The 24,446-nt window shown below is 62.0% G+C and overlaps 2 protein-coding genes across 5 annotated transcripts; both read right to left on the reverse strand.

The window, feature by feature from the left end:
- Nucleotides 1-170: 170 nt before the first annotated feature.
- C6H8orf58 (chromosome 6 C8orf58 homolog) lies at nucleotides 171-4,994 on the reverse strand. The gene is made up of 7 exons (XM_054716802.1): nucleotides 4,738-4,994; nucleotides 3,139-3,647; nucleotides 2,656-2,796; nucleotides 2,394-2,508; nucleotides 2,155-2,267; nucleotides 1,838-1,944; nucleotides 171-1,057 (listed from the first exon to the last, which is right to left on the reverse strand). The coding sequence occupies exons 1-7, from the start codon at nucleotides 4,787-4,789 to the stop codon at nucleotides 958-960; spliced, it is 1,137 nt and encodes a 378-aa protein (XP_054572777.1). The 5' UTR covers nucleotides 4,790-4,994; the 3' UTR covers nucleotides 171-957.
- Nucleotides 4,995-9,278: 4,284 nt separating this feature from the next.
- Nucleotides 9,279-22,186, reverse strand: PDLIM2 (PDZ and LIM domain 2). Of its 4 annotated transcripts, none has more exons than XM_054717216.1 (10): nucleotides 21,894-22,184; nucleotides 20,370-20,464; nucleotides 19,531-19,682; nucleotides 17,162-17,231; nucleotides 16,902-17,053; nucleotides 16,662-16,746; nucleotides 12,788-12,870; nucleotides 12,419-12,564; nucleotides 10,796-10,913; nucleotides 9,279-9,819 (listed from the first exon to the last, which is right to left on the reverse strand). In XM_054717216.1, exons 2-10 carry the CDS (start codon nucleotides 20,460-20,462, stop codon nucleotides 9,642-9,644), a joined length of 1,077 nt encoding a protein of 358 aa, XP_054573191.1. In that variant the 5' UTR covers nucleotides 20,463-20,464; nucleotides 21,894-22,184; the 3' UTR covers nucleotides 9,279-9,641. The 4 variants fall into 4 exon arrangements, with proteins under 4 accessions (XP_054573191.1, XP_054573192.1, XP_054573193.1 ...); XM_054717217.1 differs by having other exon boundaries at nucleotides 20,370-20,491; XM_054717218.1 differs by having other exon boundaries at nucleotides 16,668-16,746; nucleotides 21,894-22,182.
- Between the last annotated feature and the right edge of the window lie 2,260 nt (nucleotides 22,187-24,446).

Here is a 24,446-nt window from a genome sequence, read left to right on the forward strand (position 1 = left end):
TGACTTGCTCAAAGTCTTGCTGCTAATCAATGGCCATTTTAGTCCACATTACCAATTCCAGCCCCCCCCCCTTGTCCCCTGATCCTCCCATTATCCCTCCAGTCTATCCACTCTCCAACACCCATACCCTCCCCTTCCCTATTCATGTAACATTCACAAAGCTCTTTGAGACAGTTTAATCTTATTTTATTCTCAAAACAAGCCCGTGAGGTAGGTAGGTCAAGCATCATTATACCATTTGGGAGATTAAGTGGGAAGCTATGGCTCAGACAAGTTAAGGGATTTTGTGAAGATGTAAAAGCTAGTGTGGGCCTCTGGTTTCAGCTCTGATGTGTAAGGGCTAGTAGGAAGCAAAACAGCTAACAAAGGGTACTCTGCTATTCCCTGTTTTCCCTAACCCTCTCATTCCTGGTGCAGTCTTCGGGAGCTCTGCTCTAGGGGCAAGACTTAAAGCAAAGACACCCTTCCCGGTCCTGGGGGTTCCAATTCAGGTATGCGGAGCAAGGCAGGACTCCAGAAGCAGTAACTGTCCGCTGAGGAATGAAGGCCAGTTCCATCCTTCCGCAATTACCTCACAGGAGACCAGCCTTTTGAGTCTGTGATTCAGGAGAGATGGTTGGATCCAATCAGTTCACAACAGAGATACATGTATATCATGTTGCATACATACATATCTGCAACACACTGGACCCCAACAGGTCACCATGCCAAAAGTGCTCCATGGATGCCTGATGAATTAGTTCAGGGATTTCTGGCAGCCAGAAAGGTGCCCAGGAGCTGCCACACCTTGGGGTCTCCCAGGGAACCAGGGCTCCTCTGCCGAGCTGCTCAGAGGAGAAACACTCGAGCATCAGCAGCTTTTCCTGGCAGTGCCCAGAAACAGCAACGGGGCAAAAGGCAAAGAAGACTTCACTGCACACCCCTCCGGCCAGCGTCACGTCCCTGCACCAGGAGGTCTCAGGAGACAGAAAGGTTTTTTGCTCGTTGCTTCTTCACCACTAACGATGGCATAAAGGTCTTCCTGAGGGGACGACATGGAAGGTCCCTTGACTCAACTCTGTGAAAAAGGAAAGGAGGCCTTAGACTAGGAGAAGGAAACAAAGGTAACAATGGCCCAGGGTGGATCAGCATTGCGTGTCTGCTGTGCGGAGCCTGGGGATGATAACTGACATGATGCGTCTCCCCCCTGGGGAATTATTCAGAATAACTGCCCACCCATCATCCACTGTGGAATCCTTTGTCTGTGCATGCTCACACACACACACACACACACACACACACACACACACCAGCAAACATGAGAAGGTGGCCTAAGTTTCAGCTTTGGGAATTAAGGACTTGCTGAGATGGCCTAAGGCAGTGGTCGGCAAACCGCGGCTCTTTGGCCCCTTGAGTGTGGCTCTTCCACAAAATACCACGTGCAGGCGCGCACGTACAGTGCGATTTTAACTTCGTGGCCCATGCGCAGAAGTCGGTTTTCGGCCTGGGCGAGTCTTTTGAAGAAGTGGCGTTAGAACACTCAAGAGGCCAAAGAGCCACATGTGGCTTGCGAGCCACGGTTTGCCGACCACTGGCCTAAGGAGATCCCCCATATTCTAGTACTGGCTCTGCCACTGATTCATCATGTGGCCTCAGGAAAGCAACCCCCCGCCCCTCCCCCAGCCCAGCTTCCTCAATGGGGAGTTTAAACTACTTCCGGTTTCTTCCAGCACCCTCTCCCAGACTGTCTATGTCACTCAGATTTCATAGGGACAAAGAGAACTAGGAGCACAATCTCTCATCCTGGTTCCTCGGACTCCTCCCTCTGTCCTAAGCTGGGCTGGGCCACAGTGCTCACCTGGAAGCAGGGCCACTAGGAGGGGCAGGAGGCTCAGGGTGTTGAGGGCTCTTCCAGCGAATCCGATTGAGAAGGACCTTGATCTTGTTCCAGTGGGAGAGATCCCGCTGAGCAGAGAATGAGGGGGTCACCACAGAGCCCCACCCCACAACATACCCCATGCTACCAGAGGCAGCTGTCACCACAGTCAGGAGAAGTCCCCTGCTCCAAACAGGAACCCCCTCGTTTTCCCAGAGTTTCTGGCTTTCAGGGTATCCACACAAGCCAACCACCCCCACCTCCACCTGTCCCCTGCCCCACACATATCCATCACCTACCCTGTGACTCTGGGAGGACTGCAAGGTGTGAGCTGGTTCTGCCGGGACTTTGGACAGCCTGAAAGGGTTGGCACTGGGCACCCCTACCTTTGGGAGTGAAGCTCCTTCTTCGCCTTCGGAGAGAGAATCAAGTTACCCAGGGCCAGGAACAGGAACACACCCATCAAGCCCAGGGCTCAGGGCGTCTCTCCGCCCGCGACCCCCGGCAGAGCACAGAGGGAGACACAGTTGCCCCATACCTGTCTCCTGAGTCTGGGTGAGCAGCTCCCATGACCCCCCCACCTCACTGCCTGGGGCACGAGAGGGTGGAGGTGAAGGGGCCACAGTCAACTCCTCCTCCTCCTCTACAGGGCCCTGCGCGCAGGAGAGAAGGGCAGTCAGAGGCTGAGCAGAGACCTGGGCTGTTCTGAAGGAAGCCCTGGTGCCAGGGGTCCCGCCGCTCCTGTGCCTCCCCCACTCATGTGCCCACCCAACTGCCTGACCGCCACGTGGCTCGCTCACCCCAGGGGGCCTCTGGGTTTGCAGCTGCAGGTGGAACTGCTGCAGCCTCACCATCTGCTCCAGCACCAGGCACAGGTGTTCCAGGTAGCGAAGACCCTGTCCGGGAAGGCAGGCCCCGGCTTCAGGCCCCAGGCCCCTCGCCTGCAGGGCAGAGTAAGGTAGGGGCAGCTTGGACTCAGACAGACTCCCACCCTTGGCAGCCATCAGATGGGAGCAGAACAGGCAGGGAAAGGAGGATCATGCACCCAACTGGCCTCCCAATGCCCAGCCAGCCAGGGTGCCAGGCAAACCTCATACCTGCCCACCTCCACACAGCTGGGAGTGGGGTGAGGCCAGGAGCTGTGAAACCACCCATCATTAGGGACAGAAATGCCCCACCCCGAGAGAGCTCCGGGGAGAACAAATGGGGAGCCCCAGCAGCCCCCCGTGAAAGGGCCGTCTCCATCCACTCTCCATCCAGCCTGGCATTGAGTTGGCACTCACCACCTCTGCTTCTTCCAGGCCTGCCTCCGGGTCAGTTTCTGCCTTGGTGGCCCCCTGGTCCCTTGCTCCAAAAGGGGGCACTTCATACTCCGGCCTCCTCGTAGTCTTCAGGGAGCGGCGGTGTTGTGACAAGCCGGCAGGTGAGGTCGGGAGCTGGCTGGACCGCTCCAGCGCCCGCTCTAGCTTCTGGCTGGCCAGGAGCCGGCCCAGGTGGGCAGAAGGCTCCATGGGCAGGGCCAGGGGCTCAGGGCTCCCCACAGGCTCCAAGTCCAGGGAGTCCTGAGAAAGGCGTGGAGAGGTGGCCAAGGAGCAGTCCCCTACGGCCATCTCCACTCCGGAGTCCAGGAAGGCCAGTTTGAGCTGCGGCACCTGCCTCCGGAGACCTTTCAGCTCGCCATCCCCCTCCCAGGAGTCCAACGAGCCCTCTCCACCGGCGTCCGGGATCCGTCTGTAGGAGCTGGTGACTCCAGGCACTACACACCCTCCTGCCAGCTTCTCGCCAGCCCCATCTGCAAGGAGAGTGGTTCAGGCGGGGCGGGCTGCCCCACGCCCCCGGCATTCCTGGCAGCTGAGAGCATTCCGCGGGGAGGAGCGGCCTGGGCCACAGGTGAAGGGCGGAGCCTGCCCGGCCGCCGCCCCGCCCACCTCTCCCGCCGCCGGGGAGATGGTCCGTGGCATTCCCACCGCAGGGATCGTTAGTGATCGCACCCGGGCAGGGGCCGTGTGCTGGGCTGTGGGATGGCCCCTCTTCCTTTGAGGAGGCGCGTGCTTCCTCCGGGGGCCCTTGCACTCCTGGCCTCGGTCTGCCCAGGACCTCCAAGCCCTAAGTGGGGAGCTGAAGCCTCGCCCACGGCTCCCCGAGCGGGGGGTATGACTGTGCACCCCCTCAGGGCGAGGGGAAGGGCGCACAGACCGAAGCCTGGGCTGCAGACTGGCACCAGGCGGCTGAGGAGCTCTCCTGGAGCTGGGCGGGGAGGGGGGGGGGCGGTAATTTAAAGTAATAGCCACGACCAGCTGGGGCTTTAGTTCTTGGTGAGAAAGTGAGGACTCTGTGGGGAGTTGAAACGAAAAAGCTTAAACAGAAGAAAGGGAACTAGGGGGGTCGGAGGAGACGTCGCTTTGTCACCCACTCTCACCTGGGTGCCAGGCCCTCCTACCATCTGGCTGCCCAGTGGGTACTGAGTGCAGAAAGGGAGACGGCGAGGGTGGAGGACGCTCCCCATCTCCCAAGCAGCCACGCGGGGGCGGTGCCAAGCCATGCCCCGGGCCTGGGCAGGAAGTGGGCCACCAAGGCCCCCCCCCGCCCCCCACGGCGGCTGTGGGAAGGGGGCCGCCGCCGCAGAGGGGCTTTCAAACGGCTGCAGGGGCGGGGCCAGCGGAGCGGGAACCAGCGCGGGACCCCGAGGGGCGTGGGCCCGGAGCGAGCGGGACGGAGGCGCGGGCGGACTGAACGCCCACACTCAGGGGGCTTCCCAGCGCGGCGCAGTCACTCGGCCTTCCAGGGGCCAGCGCGCGGGGGTGGGGAGGGGCGCAGACGGGGTCGGGGTGGCCGTCGGCGCTAGGGCGGGAGGCTCTGGCCGCCTGGGGGTGGCGACTCACCCCGGCCGCCGCCGAGCGGCTCCACGGCGAAGGCGCGCCGCCGGCCCAGCATGGCCCCGCTCCCCGGCCGCTGCAGCCGCCCGAGGCGCTCTCCGCCCGCGACCCCCGGCTGCCGTCGCGCGGGCGGCTTCGCTGGAGCGTCCCGACCCGGTGGGCGCGGTCCCCGGACACTCCCTGCGCCAGGAGAGGTGGGGCGCGGCCGGAGGAGGGGCGCAGGTGTGCGGGGAGCGGGCTGGGCGGCCCCCAGGGCTGGCTGCGTGCGGGTGGGGACCCCGGTCCGCTGTCCTTCGGCCCGGGCAGCCCCCGCCTGGGGTCCGTCTGAGTCGTGGCGCGGGGTCACCCCGCGTCCGTTTCACACGCGGAGCCCGCCTTCCTGCCGCCGAAACGCAGCGGGCGGGCGGGCGGGGACGGCCTGAGCGCGGAAGGAAGTGGAGCCCACGTGCCGGCGGGGAGGGCCGCTGGCCGGGACTCGGACGGCCCCGCTCCCAGCCGTGAGTCTGGGGCGAGTCACACCCTCAGAACCTGGCGCGACAAAATGGGGGAGATGCTGTCTGCCCGGAGGGAACTCCTTTCCTTCAGCTGCAGAGCGCTGGGGTCCCGGGCCAGCCCCGAACCCCTCCTGGTCCCTCCCTCTTCCTCACCAGGGACCCTAAAGCTGGGGGCCGGCTGGGACTTCAGGACTGGGGACCAGATGAGCCGGGGAGACTGGCCAGCGGCCTGGGGATGGTGCTCCCCTGTCCGCACCCCAGCCCTCGTTTGCCCTTGGATTCAACACTGTCACCCCCCACCCCCACCCCCACTGCAGGGCCTGAAAGGGGGCTGGGAGCCCAGGCGGCTGCTGAAGTGAGGCAGCCTGTGACCAGGTGGGCTGGTGGCCTCTGAGGAAGGTGACCTGGCTGGGAAAAGCCCAGCAGGACCCAACCCCCTGGAAGCAGGTGAGGAAGCCGGTGGACGGACAGCAGACGGCAAACCTGCACCTGGGCCTCTAGGGCGCCTGGGAGGAGGTGGCTGGTACCTGGGACGGAGATGTCTGCCCACCTCTTCTGCTCCTTGTTCCTTCCTACCCTTTCTCAAACACCCTATGCAGGAGCCTTCATCAGGGAACCAACTACATCTAACGTCTAACTTTATAAGATCGTGAAACAGGCCTCCAGCCAAGCCCAGGGAAGGAGGGATGATGGCCAAGAGCTTGAATTACCGACCATGCTTAACACCTGGTTTCCAGGCCAGGCAAGCCCTTCCCCACTGGCCATGGGTCCTCTGGGTTGCCCCCTCCGGCCCTGTCCTCGCCCTACTCCTCTGTCTCATACGGAGAGGGAAACAGAGACCACTGGGCCTGGCAGGAGCTGCTTCATGCAAATCAAACAGCACGTGTGGTACCAAACCCCAGCCTTGCCAGCCCCCAGACTGCCCTCCCGGGTAGGAGGTTAGGAGAGCTGGCTAGTCAGTCAGGTGGCTTCCTCCCTCCAACGTGAGAGGGTGGGAGGGAAGGAGAGAAACTTTGCTAGAGTTCACCCTGAACGTGGAGAATGTGGGGCCAGATTCCAAGCAGCAGTCTCCTCGGTGACTCGAGGGCAGGAATGTGTCTGGAACAGGAAGCCAGCCAGCAGGAATGCGAGGTCTCAGCACAAGGCTTTGTGTGGCCTCGAAAGAACATGCCCCCCCCCCCCACACACACACACACACAACGTACACTCCACTCCAGACCATGCAGATATGCCATGCCCTCATGGTGCTCATGATGATCGGGGTACCTTGGTGTGGCGGGGGGGGGGGGGGCGGACTGGGGGGGCATATACACGTCCCTCCCATCTGCCTTCTGCTACCCTGACTGGCAGCCCCGTGCCCCCACATGACCACCTCCACGGTCTCTCCTTCACCCTGACCACTAGGAGACTCATCTCCCTTTGTGGGGTGCTTAAAGGCAGGGGAGGGGCAGGACAGCCCACCCCAGGGGTGAGCAGCTGTGGCGAGTTCCTGCGATAGTTGGCGGCTGAGACAGGTGGTAGCCAAGGCCGGTGGTGGCCAGAGCAGTCACCCCTCAGGCTGAGGCCAGGGGGATGTAACTGCCCCTCCACCTCCACAGACGCTCAGCACTGAGCTAGGCCCTGAGGGACCGCGGGCAAAGCTAAGCGCCTGGAGGCAGCTCCTGCTGCACTGAGAGATGGCGGGGAGCCGTGGTGACCTCCTCTGTGGCCTGGAAGGCTGCCTCTGGTGGTGGAGGGGAGCACCCCCACCCCTGGACAAGCCAGAAACCGGGAGTCTGGCTCCAGGTTCCTTCCTTGGCCCTCTCCCCTTATCAGCTAGGAGTCCTTCCACCAGTTAGTTACTCATCCTCCCGGTCCCAGTTTCTTCATCTATAGGCGAGGATGATAACAGCACCTACCCAACTGGGAGGGCTCGAGTTCAAGCACTGAACACCTCCTGGCCCTTGAGAACCATGTAGCTGTGGACTTTGGGAACGTAGCGCTCTCATCTCCCACTGAAGGGGGCTGTATTCGATACTCTCCCAGGCCACTTCTAACGCCAATCTGTCATCATTTCTGAAGTTATTCCCCCAAATGCAGAAAAACCTAAGGCGGGCCCTGCACTGGACAAACCGAGTTGCATAATCGGGTGGTCTCCCCCGGCCCATGTCTGGCCAACCCCAGCCTTCTCTGCTGACACATGGGTCTGGCTAGTTACTCCATCTTCCAAAGATGTTTCCTCCCAAGCTCAGGCTGGCTGTGTGGCTGCAGAGAGTTCTGGAACTGCAACCCTCCAGCCCCTGGAGGGAGGGCTGGCTGCCACAGCTAAAGAGGTAGACTTTAGCTTGAACCCATCCAGCCTTTAAAGGCTTTCAGCCACTCACAGGCATGCCCATGTGCAAGGGTCTCCGCTCCTGAGAACTCCGCTGGCCCAGCAAAGGGCTGTTACAGACAAGGATCTCACCAGATTAATATTGCAACCCACCTGTTTCAACTTGTCACTTCCCTGCTTTAAATTTTCAGTGTTCCAAGGGCCTCAAGGTGAAGTTTAAACCATTTCTCCTGGCATTCAAGGTTCCCCGTCTCCCTTTGCAGTCTTACCCAGTATCCCCTCCAGCACTGCCCTAAACTCCCTGAGCATTCCCCTTGCACGCGCCCCCATTATTCGGCGTTTCTCTCCTCCACCTGTCCAAGTCCTGGTCACCCTTCCTGCACACGGACGGCCCCTGCTCTGCGCTCACAGGGGGGCCTGTGTGTTCCACATTAGCTCTTAAGCACTTGTCGTCACGCAGCATTATTTCATTCATGCCGCTCAGTTGCTGCCACTTGACCGTTACCTTCAGGAAAGCAAGAAAAATGCTAGACCTTTCTATATTCCCACTTGGCCAGAACCCAAGTATTTCCCAGAGGGGTGACTTCCCCTTCTGTGAGTCTTCTCCCTGCCACAGGCTACACCTGCCACTAGGTGGCGCCCAGGCGGGGTATCCCATTTCAGACCAGACCTACTCTTGAGCCCCAGAAAGCCTTGATCTTTCCTGTGAATATAAAGGCAGCGATCCAGGTAAAAGTTGAGACAATTATATCAAGGTGTAAATTATATCAACAGGTGCCTGAGGAGGCAACACAGTCTCTGCCAAGATTCCTTCCAAAAAGAGCCAGATAGCTCCCAGCACCCTCTGAAGCCCAGCTTTGATCTTTTCAGTGCGAGTAGAGCTGAGGCTGCGCCCATCCCTCCGGCTGACGTGGGGGCAGGGCGAGTCTGAAGCACCCAGCAGCACCCGGGCACCTCTCGGAAATGTCCTCTGGGATTAGAACAAGGCGGAGGGGGCGGGCAGTCAACCAAGCCAAAACGCTGGCAGGGACCACTGTCCCCCGCCTCAAACGAGCTGGCACCGGCCATGCACTTCATATGTACTCCCAGGGAAAGGGGGGGGGCAGCCCAACCCTGGCTTGGAGGTGAGGCCCTTGGTGGGTGGTGGCCCCTCAGGATGGGGGCTCTGCTGGGGTGTCCCCTCCAGGCAAGGCTAACCTGCAGCCTTGTCCCCAAGTGGTTCTGGTGATTATCTCTCTCCGATGGCTGCAGCCAGCCTTAGAGAATGCAGGAGGTGCTTTGGACCGTGCCCCTCTCTGCCCACCCTCTGGGTAAGTCAGCAGGACTGGCAGCCTCCACAGCAGAGGGCACAGAGAGCACCAGCCCAGCCAGTGGAGGCACAGCAGGGGACGGCACGAGAGAGAGAGAGAGAGAGAGACAGAGAGAGAGAGAGAGAGAGAGAGAGACGGGCCTGGCAGAATGGGCCTGGGGCTGCCTCCTGTGCCTCTGCTGCCCGCCCCCCAGCACCCCCTCCCCTCCCCAGGCTCCCAGGGAGAAACCCATGCCTGTAAACCACCAGGGACCATCCGGTGAAACAGGCACCTTACAAAGGGGTCCAGGAAGAGCAGGAACCCCCAGCTTCATCAGCTGGTAGGACAAGGGGTGGAGGGAGGGGAAATATGTGAGTAAAGCCTCTCCTCCCTGCGGTAGGGAGAAGCCAGGGAGGAGGGGACAGGAAGGAGGGGCAGCTTCTTTATTCCGTCCCCGTGTATATATTTATTGAGCTCACATGTCAGAAACTTTGCACCGTGAATACCTCTAGCCGGTGGCCCTCCCTCCTCCTAGATACTAATCTCCACGGCCCAGCCTGCCTAACCCCTGCTGCTCCACGGGGACTGATGCAATGTCCGCCTCGGAGCCTGGTGCAGAGGCTGCCCAGCAGGGGGGGAGCGAGAGTCTCTAGCAAAGCCTCGGGAGGCGAGACAGGCCCCAGCCTCCGGCCTCACCCAGTGAGGAGGAAGGGGCCCATCACCCACCATCGCCCTTCCATGCCAACTGGTTATTGGCATGGCCCTGGCGCGGAGGGGCCCGCAGAGTCCTGGGCAGGCGGAGAGCGCAGCCGGCGCTCAGGCCTGGGAGGTGAGGGCTTTAGGCGCGGAGTACCGCTGGCGGGCATGCTTCTCGCAGTACAGCTCATCCCCCACCCAGAAGTGCCCGCGCATCTTCAGGTTCAGCCCGCAGTCCGCGCAGGTGTAGCAGCCAGGGTGGCGGTACCTCCCCTCCTGGATGCGCACGGCCTGGTTCCTGTGGGAGGGAGGTCGGAACGCCACTCATTAGCCTGGGGGGTGGAAAACCGGAGCACCCGGCGTGATGCTCCCCAGAGCCCAGAGGCGGGACCTGGGAAGATCCCCAAATCTCAGACACTTGACCCCCCCACGCCTGCCCTCAGGAATCTCACTTCAACAGCCCCCAGCCCCAGGACCCTAATAATAATAATAATAATAGTCACTCCTCCCCCACAAAAGGCAGGTAAACCCCATCCTGTATCTCCTGGGTTGTTAATGGAGCAGGGGTTCTCAATGTGTGGTCCCCGGTGCCAGGACCACAGCATCGCATCGTCTGGGGACAAGCTGGCACGGCAAGCGCTGGGGCCAGGGCCCTGCCGAAGAGGAAACTAAGGCGCAGGCCCAGCAGTGTTGCCACACGCCCAGGGCCCTGGGCTGCTCTTTGGCACGGGGCACAGCCCCCCTGTCAGTGCAGCGTGGGCTCTCCCATTCTGCAGATGGAACGCTGAGGCCCAGGGAGCGGAAGGGATGCGCCCAGAGTGAGTCATCTGCCCTCCGCACTGTGCATGGAACAACGTTTTCCAGGGGAGCCTTTCCGCAGTTTTCCAGAGAATGTGGCTGCACGGCCATGCCACCCACTGAGAAAAACGAACCTGCCTCTGGAAAACTCATCCTGTTCCAAGGGAGGTACAGGAGGGGTAAGAGCAAGATTTCCCAGGAGGAGGCTCCGCATCTAGAGGCGGATCTCCAGCGGCTGGGAGATCAGGGAGATAACCCAAAAGCAGGCCGGGAGGGGGAGGAGATCAGGGAGGAGCGGGAACAGCAGGACAAAGCCAGCCGGGCCTCCCGCGAAGGCTGACAATGACCATCGAGTGTCTGATGGCTCCACTTGTCACTGTGCCCTCCGGGGCCCCTGGCTGGTGGCTCTGTGCAGCCCCGCTGGGAAGCACCCTGTGCCCTGCCCCCCACCCTGCCTCCCAGGCGGCCAGACTCACGCAATGCCGGTGCTGCACTTCTCACACGTGTGGAGCTTGGGCGGGGTGGCCGGGGCCCTGGGGGTGGGCAGGGAGGACTGGGGGCTCAGGGAGCTGGGCAGGAAGGCAGGTGTGCCACCTGGGAGGGGGAGGGCAGACAGACACATCAGAGCCGGCCCACCGCGGCAGCAGGCTGTGTTTACGCGCACTCCGCCTGCTCCAACACGCCTCCAGGACTCACACTCACAGGCGGGCCTCCGGGGTAGCACCAGGCGTGAGCGTGGGGCGTGGAGGAAGGAAGCGATCCTGCAAGATCCTTGGCTGAGGCTGGGCACGTGCAGGAAGCACACTGGGGGCTGTCTGCCCACTAGGGAGCAAGCTGGGGGTGTCTGCGCGGTGCCTGACACAGCAGGCCCCGCGGACGGCTCCCTTCTGCGGCCCAGTCGTGATGACGTCAATGGGCAGTAATAATGGGTAATAACCTTTGTAGTTTTCAAAGGGCTCTTCTGTGCATTATTGCCTCTGAACTTTGGACCACGCTCAGAGGAAGCACAGATGTTACGAGGCAGGGACGGTCCCCATTTACAGCTGATGCCACGGAGACTCCAGTGTGATGTCACCACCCATCTGCACTCGCCTCACCCACTGCCTCTCCCTGGCCCCCTCCACCAGGGGCCCGCCGAGGCCTCAGGGTCACAATGGACAAAACTGGCTCCAAACCTCCCCACCCCAACCCCCGCCTCTGTGAACACCCCTAGGAACCAGACATCAGAGTTGGAAACAGCCACCAGGTTTTAGTGATCCTGCCACCCACATACTTCTCCTGACCGGCCCATCCTCACGCTCCCGGATGCCACTGCCCAGGCCAGGCCTCCCCATCTCTCCCCTGAAGCAGGGCAGTGGTCCCTCCACAGGAAGGCCTGTGGCAGCCCCCGGTTCCTGGGAGCGAGGCGGGCCCCAATCAACAGAGCTCCTCACGGACAGACATGGGCCCTGACCACCTTTCCTCTCCACACTCTGCACAGAGCCGGTCCCAGGGGGCTCAGTAAGCGTTCGGCAGGAGCCCGGATCGTCTGAACTGCTCCCTTCGGCCTGTCAGGCACTGCCCGTGTGAATTACCTAACTGGCCCTCCTGGGTCAGGCCACTCCTAAGCCTGACACTGGAGGCCTCCCAGCCAGGACTTCACATCCAGGGCCACCTCCCTGCTGCCAGGCCGCTGTCCTCTGCTCCCACAGCCAACAGCTCTCGGCTGCCAGCCCCCACATTCCACAGCTGGCCGGCCACCCTCTGAAGGCTGTTTGGTAAAGGCTTCCTCTTTCTTCAGGGACCACATCAAATCCCTCTTCCTCCACGAAGCCCTCCCTGGAGACCCCGCCACCCACCTCTGTTGTCCCCTTGGCAGCTTCCTGATCCCGGCTGGACCTCTGAGGGCACCCTGGCAGCCCCCAGACTGTCAGGTCCTTCAGTGCAGGACCTGTGGTCTCCGTGCCCCTTGGTGCCTGCCCCCTGGTGAGCACTTAATTACTGGGTCAATGAGATGTCCACCCAGGGCCCAGGGGTGTCCTGGGAAAGCTACTTCCCCTCCCGAACCGCCGCCCCCAGCCTGCCCGCGCCGCCCCTGCCGCCCCCACCCCAGGCCTCACCTCTCTCCTCGGCCTCCAGGACTTCCTGCAAGAGTCTGAAGGAGCTGGACTGCCGGGGGGCCGCCCGCCCCTCACGATTCTCCTGCAGCATCTTGAAGACCTCTGAGTCCTCTCGCAGGAGGTGGCTTCCCCGCTCCGAATCCATACTGTGGGGATGGAGGCGGCCCGGAGTGAGGTCCGGTCCGGGGGTCAGGACAAGCATGGGGGCAGGGAATGGGTGTCTGGGGGGGGAGAGTGAGGGGAAGGATTCTGGGGGCCCGAAGAAAGCTGCCTGGACTTAGAGAGGTGGGCACCCCTCCATCCCTCTCTAGGAAGCCAGTCCCTCCTAGTCCTCCAAGATCCCACCCTCCCTCCAAGGCTCGCTGGTACCTGAGTTTGGGGCTGGAGGGCCGGGGGCCAGGGGAAGGCGGCAGCACCAGCACTGCCGAGTCGCCAGCGCGGCCGAGGCCAGCCTGTGGGAAGGAGAGGCACCAGGGGAGGAGTCAGCGCTGCAGCCTTCGGCCAGCACACCCATCGGCCGCCAAGGCCGGCGGTTCCCAGGCCCAACACCAGAGGGCCCCCCGCCCTGTCCCCCTCCATGGGAGCCCGACCAGGTCCCCAGCCACTGTTCCTGCGTGGTCCCCGAGGGGAGGGAGGCAGCACCCAGCTACGGAGGGGTGAGGGCTCTGCAAGGGGACGGGGCGGGAGGGGCAGAATAAAGATAGGGGGTGACCACCAGCTAAATTCAGACAAAACGCAAATTCTTCTGTTATCTCGGGCCACGTGTTCAGAAAGATGTTGCATGTTGAGGCCTGTCTGCGCTGACAGACGAGCGAAGAGCCAGCCGCTGCCCCGAGGAAAAGGCACCAGAAAGGGGAGGAGGGACGAGGCCAAGACCCCTCTGGGAGTCAGGGCTGGAGCTGCACAAAGGACTCTCACCCACCCGCCTGTTCCCTTCAGGAGGGCCGGGGTCTGGGCCCACCTGCCTCTCCAGGCCGCCCTGGGAGGTCTGGTCCTGCCCCTGGCAGCCTGGGGAGCCAGGGTGGCTCTGGGCCCACAGCCCAGCAACAGCGCCCTCTCCCTCCCCAGGGTGCACTGTCCATCTCGGGCTCTTCACCTGCTCTCCACGTGGGCACCTCCCCTCCACCTCCGTCCTTCTGCTCCCTCTCCACCCCGCTCCACCCCCAGGCAAAGGAGAGCCTGAGGCCACCAGGCAGCCCGGCGAGGGCACAGTTTCCTGGAAAGCCAAATCCCCTCCGTTTTAAAATTCCAAGTCGGGAATGAACTATGGGGTTGAGTGGAAAAACCTGCATGAGGTCCTAAGCTACAGGGGGAAACATCAGAGTCGTGAGAAGACAGCCCCAGACCCTCACCCTGCCTCTCCCACCGGCCCGCCTTCCTCTGCTCGCAGGCCTCTGCCCCCCAGGTGAGGACACTGAGCTCAGAAGGGCAGCAGCTGGCATCGGAGGCAGGGCTGGGGGTCCACAGCCCAGACCCTGAGTGCCCAGCTGGTGTCGGGCGGTCGACAGAGGACGGAGAGAAAATGTCCTCAGGAATGACGTCCAGCACCAGCTAGTTACTCAAGAATGATGTCCCATCTCGCTGTCCCAGACAGGCCGGCACATGCCCTACCCGGGGGAGGTGGAGGGGGAGGGACGGGACACTGGCCAGTGGGAGGGAGGGCTGAAATCTGGCCCCTGCTCCTTCAAAAGCCAAGTCCTCGTGCCAGCCAGAGGGAGAGGTGCTGTTCTCACTTCACATCTGCTCACCAAGGCTTTTGCCTCCCGGAAGGGCGGAAGGGCAACCTCCAGTTTCCAGAAGGGCACCGTAAGGGCTGGTGGCGCCCCGCGCCTTGGCCCAGCGGGGCCTCAGCCTGCTCAGGAGCCGGCAGCAAAGCCGCAGCCACAGCAGACAGTGACCTCCACCCCCTCCTCCCTCCAGACCAGCACACCTGGTGGAGAGGCACCCAACTCCCTCACTCAGAGCCACCCGCCTTCCTCTTCCCGCTTCCTGTCAGCTCAGGACGGGCCACCTGTCTTCACAGAGGCGACCTTTCCCCTCCAAGTCCAGAAAACCTGCTCATCTGCCCCTCAGGAGCCGGGTGTGGCCATCACCTCTCAAGCGTGTTCTGGGTGACACAGGATGTACACTGAGTGGCCGGATTATTATGATCTCTGAACACATAATAATCTGGCCACTCAGTGTGTGTGTGTGTGTGTGTGTGTGTGTGTGTGTGTGTGTATTCAGTGCATGAATTCGTGCATGGGTGGGGTCCGGCCAGCCTGGCCAGGGGGAGGAGACATGAGTGGTTGGCCGGCCTGCCTGCTGGTCGAACTCCTGGTCAAGGAGACAATTTGCATATTAGCCTTTTATTATATAGGATATATACACTGAGTAGCCAAATTATTATGCGTTCAGAGATCATAATAATCTGGCCACTCAGTGTAAATAAGTGAGTGGCAGGGAAAGAGGGCCATCAGTTCAGGAAATTAAATGTGCCTCTCTCTCCTACGACCTTGGTGCTTTAAGGTGCTAACGTGCACGGTGACACTCACAAGGGAGCTAAGGGACTCTGTGACGCCCACACCATCTGATTTGTTTCACTGGTAGACCGGAACGCAAGATTAGTTGGGTTAGGAATTCCTGTTTTTTCCGCCACTGCTTCCCCAGAGCCCAGAACCGTGCCTGACACACTGCAGCTGCTCGGTAAGTATTTGCTGACGGAATGACAGGGGCCTCAGGTCAGAGAGAGAGGAAAGGGGCTCATTCAAGGTTACACGGTGGAGGTGGGACTAGCCTTCTTGCCACCTCTCCCTGCCACCCAGCCCAGGGCTCCTCCCTACATGACTGGGGTGACCAGGGAGGTCCTCAAATCTTCCCATGCATCAGACCCCCGAGGGCGCCTTCCAACAGATCGGTGCCCCACCCCCCTGCCTGTGTCTGACTCAGTAGGTCTAGGCTGGAGCCTGCGAATTTTCACTTCTAACAAGTTCCAAGGTACTGCCTCTGGTTTGAGAGCCACTCCTTGTACCACCCAAATGCCCCCTTTGCCCAGGTCGGGGGCACCACAGGAAGGAGGCCAGGATGGAGCAGCGCTCTCCAGCCATGGCCTAGGACAAACTTGTCCCACTGCTCATCCGCTTCTAACCTAAACCCTACTGGTCTGACCTCCCGACCCTCCAGCAAAACCCCTGACAAAGCCTTCTGAGGCCACCCCAGTCCACACTCACCTCCCGCTCCAAGGCCTCCTGCTTTTCTAATTAAGACCATACTGTTCAGTGCTTAATTGTTCCAAAGCTGTTTCGCATGTTTGTCTTATCTCCACAGTTACATTAAAATTGTTTAAAGAAGGGGATCTCACGGAACACATCGCTATGCCCACAGGCCTGGCGGGCCACTGGGCAGGCCCACAGCCGGTGGCCAGGGAGCCCGATGCAGCCCCCAGAGGACCCCCTTCCTTCTCCAGAGCCCCCAGTCTCTAGTACCCTCCCCTAGCCATCCCCAAGGCTCTGCTTTCTGGAATGCAGATCAACCAGAGTTGGGATTCCAGCAGCTGGGCCCCATCCTCTTCACCCCAATGGCTGGATGTGCCCCCCCCAACTCTGCCCCCAGCAGCTGTGGCCCAGAGCAAGTTGGCTGCCTCACTCCCTCAGCTCTCCACCCAGCCCTTAGAGAGGAGAAATACCACCAAGGAGGGCTGGGCTGTCACTAGTGGACAGTGGGACCTGGGGTGGGGGGTCCCCAGGAAGGAAGGCAGGGTGGGGCCGACAGACAACGGGCCAAGTGCAACTTCAGGCAGAACCACAATCCCACTGATGGTTCCCTGGGTTGAGCCCGAGGAAGAAGAAGGGGATGGGATGGTGGAGTGGGGGCAGGCATGGGGCTGGAATGGGGAGGAATGTGTTCAAGGGATGCAGCCAGAGCCAAAGGGAACCATCCCAACAACAGCAGCAAAACTATGTCAGTCCCAGCCCAAGAGAAACACTCAAGAAGGGAGGAAGCCGCAGGAGGCAGGGAGGCGGCAGCGAGGGGGAGGGAGGTGGTGGGAGGCCACCTGGACCAGTGGGGCAGGGCCGGGGCAGCCAATGTGACCGGCCAGCAGATAGGATGACCTCCTGGCTCGAGAGAGGGGAGTGTCTGCTGCTAGGAGACAGAGGCCCGCTGCCCAGGTGGGATCGACCACCTGTAGCCCCATGGGCACCAGTGACAACCAGTGGGCCTGGGAGGCCCTCCCCTCCCCCCGCGCTCCCCCTCCCCTCCGTACCCTCACCTGGCGGCTTCCGGGGTGGCCTCCATAGGACAGGCGGTCAGCAGCAGTGAGTCCTGGGTTGTGTGCCAGGCTCTGGAAACTGAATGGGGAAAGGCACAGTGTGTGTGCCAAGACCTCTCCCCTCCAGACTGCCCCAGGGAAACAGAGGGTGCCCCGGTGTCCCCTGAACACAGCTATTGAGACTGAGAGGCCTGGCCTGGGCCCGGCAGGGGGATGCCCACCCCGTGCACTCACCTTCGGCTCATCGCCGCCTCTCCAGCAAGGGCATGCGGGCTGGTGGGGGCGTGGGAGGGGAGGGGGCTGCATGGCTGGGGGCTGAGGGAGGCTGGGCTGGAACAGGAGGACCGGAGGGAGGACTGGCTGTCGGCGTGTGTCCTCACTGAGCCCTGTGGAGACAGGGCCGTGAAGAGTGGTCTGCCCATGCCCCGGGCCTGTCCCTCAGGCCTCCCCTCACTTCAGGGAGCTGGGGCTCCAGGCTAGAGGCACCATCCTACCTGGAAACGTGTGGCCAGCACCTCCATGGAGCTTCCCCCGTTGGCCTGCCCAGGAGAGGCAGCCCGGGACCTGAGGAGGCCAGAGAAGGGGGTGTCACGGGGTCCTGGAACCCAGATTTCAGCTGCCCCACACCAGGTTCTCACGACGAGTAAAATGTCCAAGGCATTCAGACAGTGCTTTGTCAACTTTCAACTTGGGCAAACTCAAAACCAGTAACTACTGTCATCAGCCACCGTTATTTCTTAAAGGACAGTTTAGCACCAAAAAGTAGAAAGGAATACTTTCAGCAAAAACTTCCATAAATTCAATTTTATTTTTAAAAAAAATAAAAAATAAAACTCCTCACAGCCCTAGCCGGCGTGGCTCAGTGGATAGAGCGTCAGCCTGCGGACTGAAGGGTCCCAGGTTTGATTCTGGCCGTGGGGCACATGCCTGGGTTGGGGGCTCAATCCCCAGAGGGGGGGCGTGTGGGAGGCAGCCAATCAGTGATTCTCTCTCATCATTGATGTTCCTCTCTCTCTCCTCCCTTTCTCTCTGAAATCAATAAAGAAATATATTTGAAAATAAATAAATAATAAATAAAAAAATAAAATAAACTCCTCACACTATGCCCTTTTTTTTTTTTTTTTTGCATTTTATTCAAATTTTGTCTCTGATCAGCATCCGTTTGCAGATCAATTTGCGGGGAGATTGCTGATTTCATAAAATAACCTTATTTCTTTGCCCATGGAGAACCTGACACCCCGAGAGGGAGAGCCGCCCCAAGTCCTAAAGCCCAGTAGTGGCTGGGCCAGCTGCCTGCTGTCCCCAACCAGAGGCCTGTCCCTCACAGCTCCGCCAGCCACGGTGGATGCCTTTGAGAGAGTCAGTCCTGGTCCCTTCCACGGGCTCCTCCTCCCGTAAAACAAGGGTGGAGCTGTCCCCCTTCCCGCCAGGCAGGCAGCTGCAGGACCTGGAGACCAGCTCCCGGCCAGTCACCAAGGCAGTCAGCCAGAGGGCTCCCCCTGGGCCCCCCAGGACTGTCCTCCAAAGCTCTTCCCTACAGAGCCAGCTGGAGCCTGAAAGACGCCATTGAGGGCTGAGAGCTGGCCGAGGAAAAGCGCCTGCCAGGACCCATCTCCACTGCACCATTCCTGATGTCTGGCCTTTTATAGAGAGGTCAGCAGGAACCTCAGTCACCACACACCATGTCAGCCACAGCCTCAGCCTCTCGGGGCAGGGGGTGGGGGTGCAGCTGTGAAGTCAGAGTGAGGGGAGCTTGGGTTGAAGCTCTAGCCCAGAGCACTGCTTCCTGCCACAGGGCTCTGAGTGCCTAAAAGGTCATGGGGGGAGGGGAGGGGGGTGTTTAAGGAGGATTAAGAGGGGGCTGGGGCCGGGAGGAGAAACAGGGAACCTTGACCCCCCCCCCAACATGGAGCTGGAGGCCTGGGGGTACTCAGCCAGGCCCACCTCCCTGAGGAAGTGATGGTGTCAGCAGCTCCCTGCCCCTCCCCCGCCCGACTCTGCAGCCTCTTGTAGATTTTGGTCCCCTTCCCAGATGCCATGAGGTACTCCCTACCCTCCTCCTCTAGGTCCCACTCCTGAAACACTCTTGGGCCAGAGGAGCAAGAAGGCGTCACTGAAGGGGCTGGGGCTGCCCAGGGCATTGTGGGAGCCAGTTTCTACAGCCTGTAGGGCGGGAGGGCCAGGAGAGGGCATAGGGTCAGGGCCCAGGGAGAGCCTAGGAGGGCAGAGAGGAAGAACCTGACTCAGGTTCAAGGCCCTCCCAAAGGGCTCTCCTGGCTGGGGGAATCTCTCAGGATTCCTTTCCTGTGACTCACCCAGATGCCCCACCCTGGGGAACCACCTGTCCCCCCCCTCCCCCAATCCAGGGCTCCAGGCTGCAAACCCCACTAGCCAGAAATCAGCCTTCACCAGCAAGGCCTTGAGAACCAATGGAGGGAGGGACAGAGGGGCTCTGGGGGGCAAAGGGGGGGGGGAGTGAACCACCAAACTCCTCACCTCCCTCCCCCCAGCCCTACCTGAACAAAGGTCATGCCCTCTTGGAGGCAGAGGCCCTGGAGACCCAGCCTAAGGCACACCTTTCCCTCTTCAACCCACTTCATGCCCACGCCCTGTAGCCCACACACTTGGGAACCAGTCAAACCCGGGCATCCAGGTGGCTGATGCCAGCCTGCCCTACCTGTGGCTACATGCCCAGCCAGGCACAGGGACACCCCTCGGCCCACCCTGCTGCAGGCCTGCAGGCCAGGAGCCCGGGACCTTCTCACCGATGAGCTGAAAGGGCAGGGTGGGGGAGGGCGGCCCAAGCGGTGTGCGGCAGAGGGGAGAAGAATGCTGGCAGGCCCGGCAGATGCGGAGAGCCTACCGGTCCAGCTGTAGCCGCAGGGGCGAGGGGCTCTGGCGGATCTTGCTCTGGGCCTCCGCGTGGAGCATGCCCTGTGCATTCTCCCCATTGATGGCCAGGATAATGTCGCCAGGCCGGAGGTCAGCAGCCTCGGCCTTGCCCCGCTCCGTTACCTGCAGGGGATGAGGTGCGGGTGGTCTGAGGTGCCCCTGCTCAGACAGGCAGGCAGGGAGGGGAGGGCATTTCCCTCCTGCCCAAGAAACACGGAAGCTGGTTCAAACCAGGCTGACCTGTGTCCCCCTTTACTATCTCTCTCCCTGCCCTTTGGTATCGGCCCAGCTCATCAGCTAATGCCCCCCGAAGCCGGAGTGGCAGCCCCCTCTCTCCAAAGAGTATGTGATGACGGAATTTCAGGAACTGTGCCTGGAGATACTCCCAGACAGAGCCCGGCCAGTGCAGACCGAGACGTGCTGGTGACTGCCCGCCCGCACGCCAGCCCCCTGTGTGAATGCTGCCCGGCCCGGCCTGGGTCAAGGTGAAACTGCCAAGAACTGGGGGGGGGGGGTGGGGGGGGGGGGCTCCTGTTCCCATAACCACCTGAAGGGGCTACCAGCAGGTATGGGGTTGGCAGCCAGCAGGCCCCTTGGCCCAGCTCCCTTTCACTGCCCAGAAGCCTGCTCCTGACCTGGCTACCACATCCCCATGGCAACAGGGTCCCAGCCCTCCCTGGACCAGCCCTCCCAGAAGCAGACCTCTGGTTCCAGAACAGAAAAAGGAAGGTGTCTGTGGGGAGCAGGCAAACAGAGCCAACGCCCTGCGGGGATGGGGATACCTCTTACTCTCCTGGAGCCAGCCCTTACCTTGGTCACCACGATGGGCGTGTGGAAATCCCTGCCCCCAGTGATGCGGAAGCCCCAGGGCGCTGGCCCCATGACATCCACAGTCAGCGCCATACCTGAGGAAGAGGATGGAGAGGCGGAGCCTGACCCCAGCCCCCCAAGGACAGTATGGGGGGGCGGGGAGAGGCAAAAGGGAGGAGAGGAGATGACAGGACCAGGCGCAGCCAGTCAGGGGCTGGGGGTGGGGGTGGAGGAAATGACCAACTCCCTCCCTCACCCTCCAGTTGCACTTCTCCCCACCCGGGGAAGCCATGACTCCAGTTCCCCTTCACTGTGCTCAGCAGAGCAGCTCCCGGAGGCAGGTGGCAGGCGTCAGGGTGCCAGAGAGGGGTTTGCAGAGAGGGGTTTGCAGGGGCCAGCAGGTGGTAGGGGATGTCGGCATTTCCTCCTCTCCCCTCCTCCACACCCGGGCTCAGCCCCACTAGCGCTTGCTTCCTGTCCCCAAAACCGACAGCACAAGGTACTTCCTCCCGCTCTGGGGGAGGGCAGCGCTGTGGGAACAGGGTGACAGCAAGGGAGCGGGTGGTACCACCAGCGTGTTCCAGGTGAGGCCAGGGTCTTCAGAGCAGCCTCGGGCTACCTGCCGGCCCTTAGCAATGTGGTCCAGCTAGGCAAGCCCGGGCTTCCCACCTCCCCCAGGGCCCTGATGCCCTCCGGACAGCCCCAAAGAAGGATAAACTCATCCGCCAAGCTGGGCACACCCACGCCCTGGTGCTGGCCAGCAGGGTGAGCTGACTGATGCTGCCTGTGAGCTAGGGCCGCAGGCCTCCCATCCACTGCCCCCTCCGCTGGGCAAGGGAGTGTCCTTGCAGACCGGGCCCTGGTAGGATTTCCGGAGCCTGTAGGTCTGGAGTCAGGAGCCAACCCAGGCAGAAAGCTGCAGTGCCAGACTGGGGCACCACCCTGCCCAGCACCCACCCTGGAGCTGCCCCTGGGGAGGCCCGGAGACTGCAAGTGCTGCCCAAATCTATCCAAGGGCACTGGGGCCACCTCCCCGCGTTAAGGGGCCCGTGGAGTGCACGCCCTGGCCACTGGGGCCGCCTGCCCTCTTCCTGGCCCTGTGGCTTCCTCATTGCCCAGGCTGAGCTCCTGGCCCTCCCCAGGACCCTGGCCGGCGCAGGCCGCGAGCACGCCCTGATCCCCGGACCTTTGAGCCGGCCAGTGGACTCCGCGCCCGGGAGGTACCCAGCCCGTCCGCCCGGCTCGCCCAGTTCCGGCGCCCTCTGCGCTCTGAAACCAAAGTACCCGCGGCCCGGGGGCTGGAGGACCAGCGCCCGGGACGAGGAAGCCCAGCCAGCGGGGGGGGGGGGGGGGGGGGGGGGGGCCTTCCGCGAGGCGAGGCTACGGAGAGGGGCTGGGGGCGCAGGAGAGGCCCGGGCGGGGAGGGGCGCCGAGGCGCGGGCGCGCAGAGCCCCGAGGGAGCCGGGAGTCGGGAGGCCGCGCGGACCGTGCGCAGGTGGGCGCGCTCCTCCGGCCGCCGCTCACCTGTCGGGCTGGGCGGCCGAGTCCCGGAGGCGAGGGAGAGAGGGCGAGGAGACACCGCGGCTCCCGCTGCCGCCGCCGCCGCTGCCCGGCTCTGGGGAGAGCAGCCCGGGGCTCCGGGACCTGCCTCCGCCCATGTGATCCCGGGGCCGCCCCTGCCGCCGCCCCGGCCGGGGAAGCCGCCTCCTCCACGCAGCCCGGCCCCGGCGCTGCCGTCTGGTCCGCGCCCCGCGGGGGGGTCGGGTCGGGGTGACTCTCCCTAGAGTACCTCGAGAGGCTGCGGCTGTGCTCCCCGAGGTGCGGCTCCCCACCCCCACCACACCCCACCCCACCCCACCCCGGCAGGGGAGTTGTGCTGGTGGCAGCGACGAGCCCTACTTGGTCGACGGCTGAGCCCTCCCGGGCCGGCTGCCCCGCCCCCTTCAGAGGGCCTGAGGGCCGGGGCGGGGGAGGGCCGGGCGCTCTGTCTGCGGTACGCCGGCCCTTCCGCCCGCTTCAGGCTCCCACGCCCGTGCAGATGCGGCCCGACACCCACAGATCCCAAACGAGGGCCGCCCCGCCCCGCCCCCTTCCCGAGGCCAGAGCCGGCGAGGGGCAGTGGCGCAAAGCTTCCCGCCGGAGATGCCCGGCAAGCCTGCTGCACGCTGGGAGGCTTCCCGGGTCCAGGAGGAGATGAAGAGACTCCGGACGGAGGGCACCCGCACCCTCCTGGGCTATGCATGTCCCTCTGTCTTCTGGGCGGATGCCTTTTCCGTTCCTACTGCCCTCACTCTCTTGCTGTCCTGCCTGGCGCTGGCCAGCCCCAACCACCCCCATTGGCCCTCATCCCCCCACGCACCAGCCCTCTGCCAGCCACCTGGAGCCCAGGCTCCAGCGATCAGGAGAGGACAGCCACGGAGAGCCCCCAGGCACCAGCTCAGAACCATCTGGCCAATGGTTCCCCAGAGTCAAACCTGGCAACCGCCCCCTGGGACCTCAGGGCCCACCAGAGCTGACTCCATCTCCCCTTGGTCTCCACGTTGCACTTTCTCTGACAGGCTGGTCTGTTTCCAGGGGGGAGGGGGCACACCTGTGGGCACAGCTGTAACTTGTCTGCCTCTTGTTCGTCATTCCCTCCCAGTTCCCTTTGCAAGCAGTGCCCTCACCCCCTCTCCCCTACCTATGCCCTGGGTCTCTGGCCCTCTGCACACACAGCCCAGCTGCCTCCAGCCTGCTGCCTCCCCTGTCCTTAGCCTCCCACAGCCTGTCCCCCATGTGCCTAAGCCACGCTCCCACTAACTGCTCCCAGGCCTAGTGATGTGCGTGCTTGACCTGATGCACCTGTCCAATCCCCCGCCTAGGCCAGAAGCCCTGGGGAGCAGAAAGCTAGAGGGAGTGCCAACACAGCCTTGGGGGTCACACAGACCTCACCTCAAATGCCAGGTCTGCCTCTACTAGCTGTGTGACCTTGGGCAATGTCCTCAGCTCCTCCAGGCCTCAGTTTCCCCATCTGTAAAATGGGACAGTGCCTCGTTGTACAGATTGCCCTCCCATATAAAGCTGCCTGCACACAGTCTCCTCAGAGGACAGGCTGGGTTTTTGTGTGGTTCACTGTTCCAGTCCCAGAGCCTAGCACAGCAGTCATTCCCTCCCAGGAGGGCACTGGATAAATATTTGAATGAATATTGTTTTGATGCTTGAATGGATTAACACCCCCCCCCCCCAATCTGTTTTACACCTTTGGGTGCTCCTGACTTTGCCTTGGACAGTCTCTAGATACATGGACAGGTTCATCGGCAGGATCTCTGCTCTGAGGGTTCTGCATTCACAAAACTCTCAAGACAAAGACAAAGTGGCAGGGCATGACCCCTGGAACAGAAGGGACTATGGCTCTGCTCTAAGCAACTCTGTGCCTCTGGGCACCTCGCCTCTCTAATGGGAGCAGCTGGCCCAGGGGCCCAAGGTCCTTTCTGGCTCTGGCCCCTCAGGTCCTCCTCCCCACTTAGGCCTCTGACCCTCTCTTACCCTCCCCCATCGGGCCAGATCAAGGCACCTGAGTGGTCACCATCCATCAGGGATCTTCTGGCAGGCAGCCCAGGGGCCTGGGGTTGGTTTGCTGCCAAGGTTTCAGGTCCCCATCAAAGAGAGGGTGTGGATTTGGTTTCTGCCCCAGGTAAAGGCAGGCTCAACCCTGATACCTTACTTGAGGGCATGAGGGAATGCCAAGGAGCTGGGACAGGGATCAGGAACAAGCTAGTGGGATCCCGAAGAATGGACCTGTCCACTGAGAAACAGACTATGGTGAGGACTGGGCTGGCCAGAGTGGCTGAAGGAGGACACACAGGTCTTGTTCTTCCAGCTGCTGTTTAACCACCACTGGGCCCCGCCCCACCCAGGCTCAAGGAACCAGTCAGGGCCAGGCCACAGCCCTGACATTCACAGGCCTCACCCACCTGCCTTGACTCAACGGGCCCCATCACCGCTTCCCACCCACCTAGGGTGGGGGCACCTTAAGCGACAGGCCTGGACGACAGGATTGCAGAAAGAATGTGAAAGAGGCCCGGCCCGGGACCGCCC

Source organism: Eptesicus fuscus, chromosome 6 (assembly GCF_027574615.1).
Source record: "Eptesicus fuscus isolate TK198812 chromosome 6, DD_ASM_mEF_20220401, whole genome shotgun sequence".
Taxonomy (NCBI): domain Eukaryota; kingdom Metazoa; phylum Chordata; class Mammalia; order Chiroptera; family Vespertilionidae; genus Eptesicus; species Eptesicus fuscus.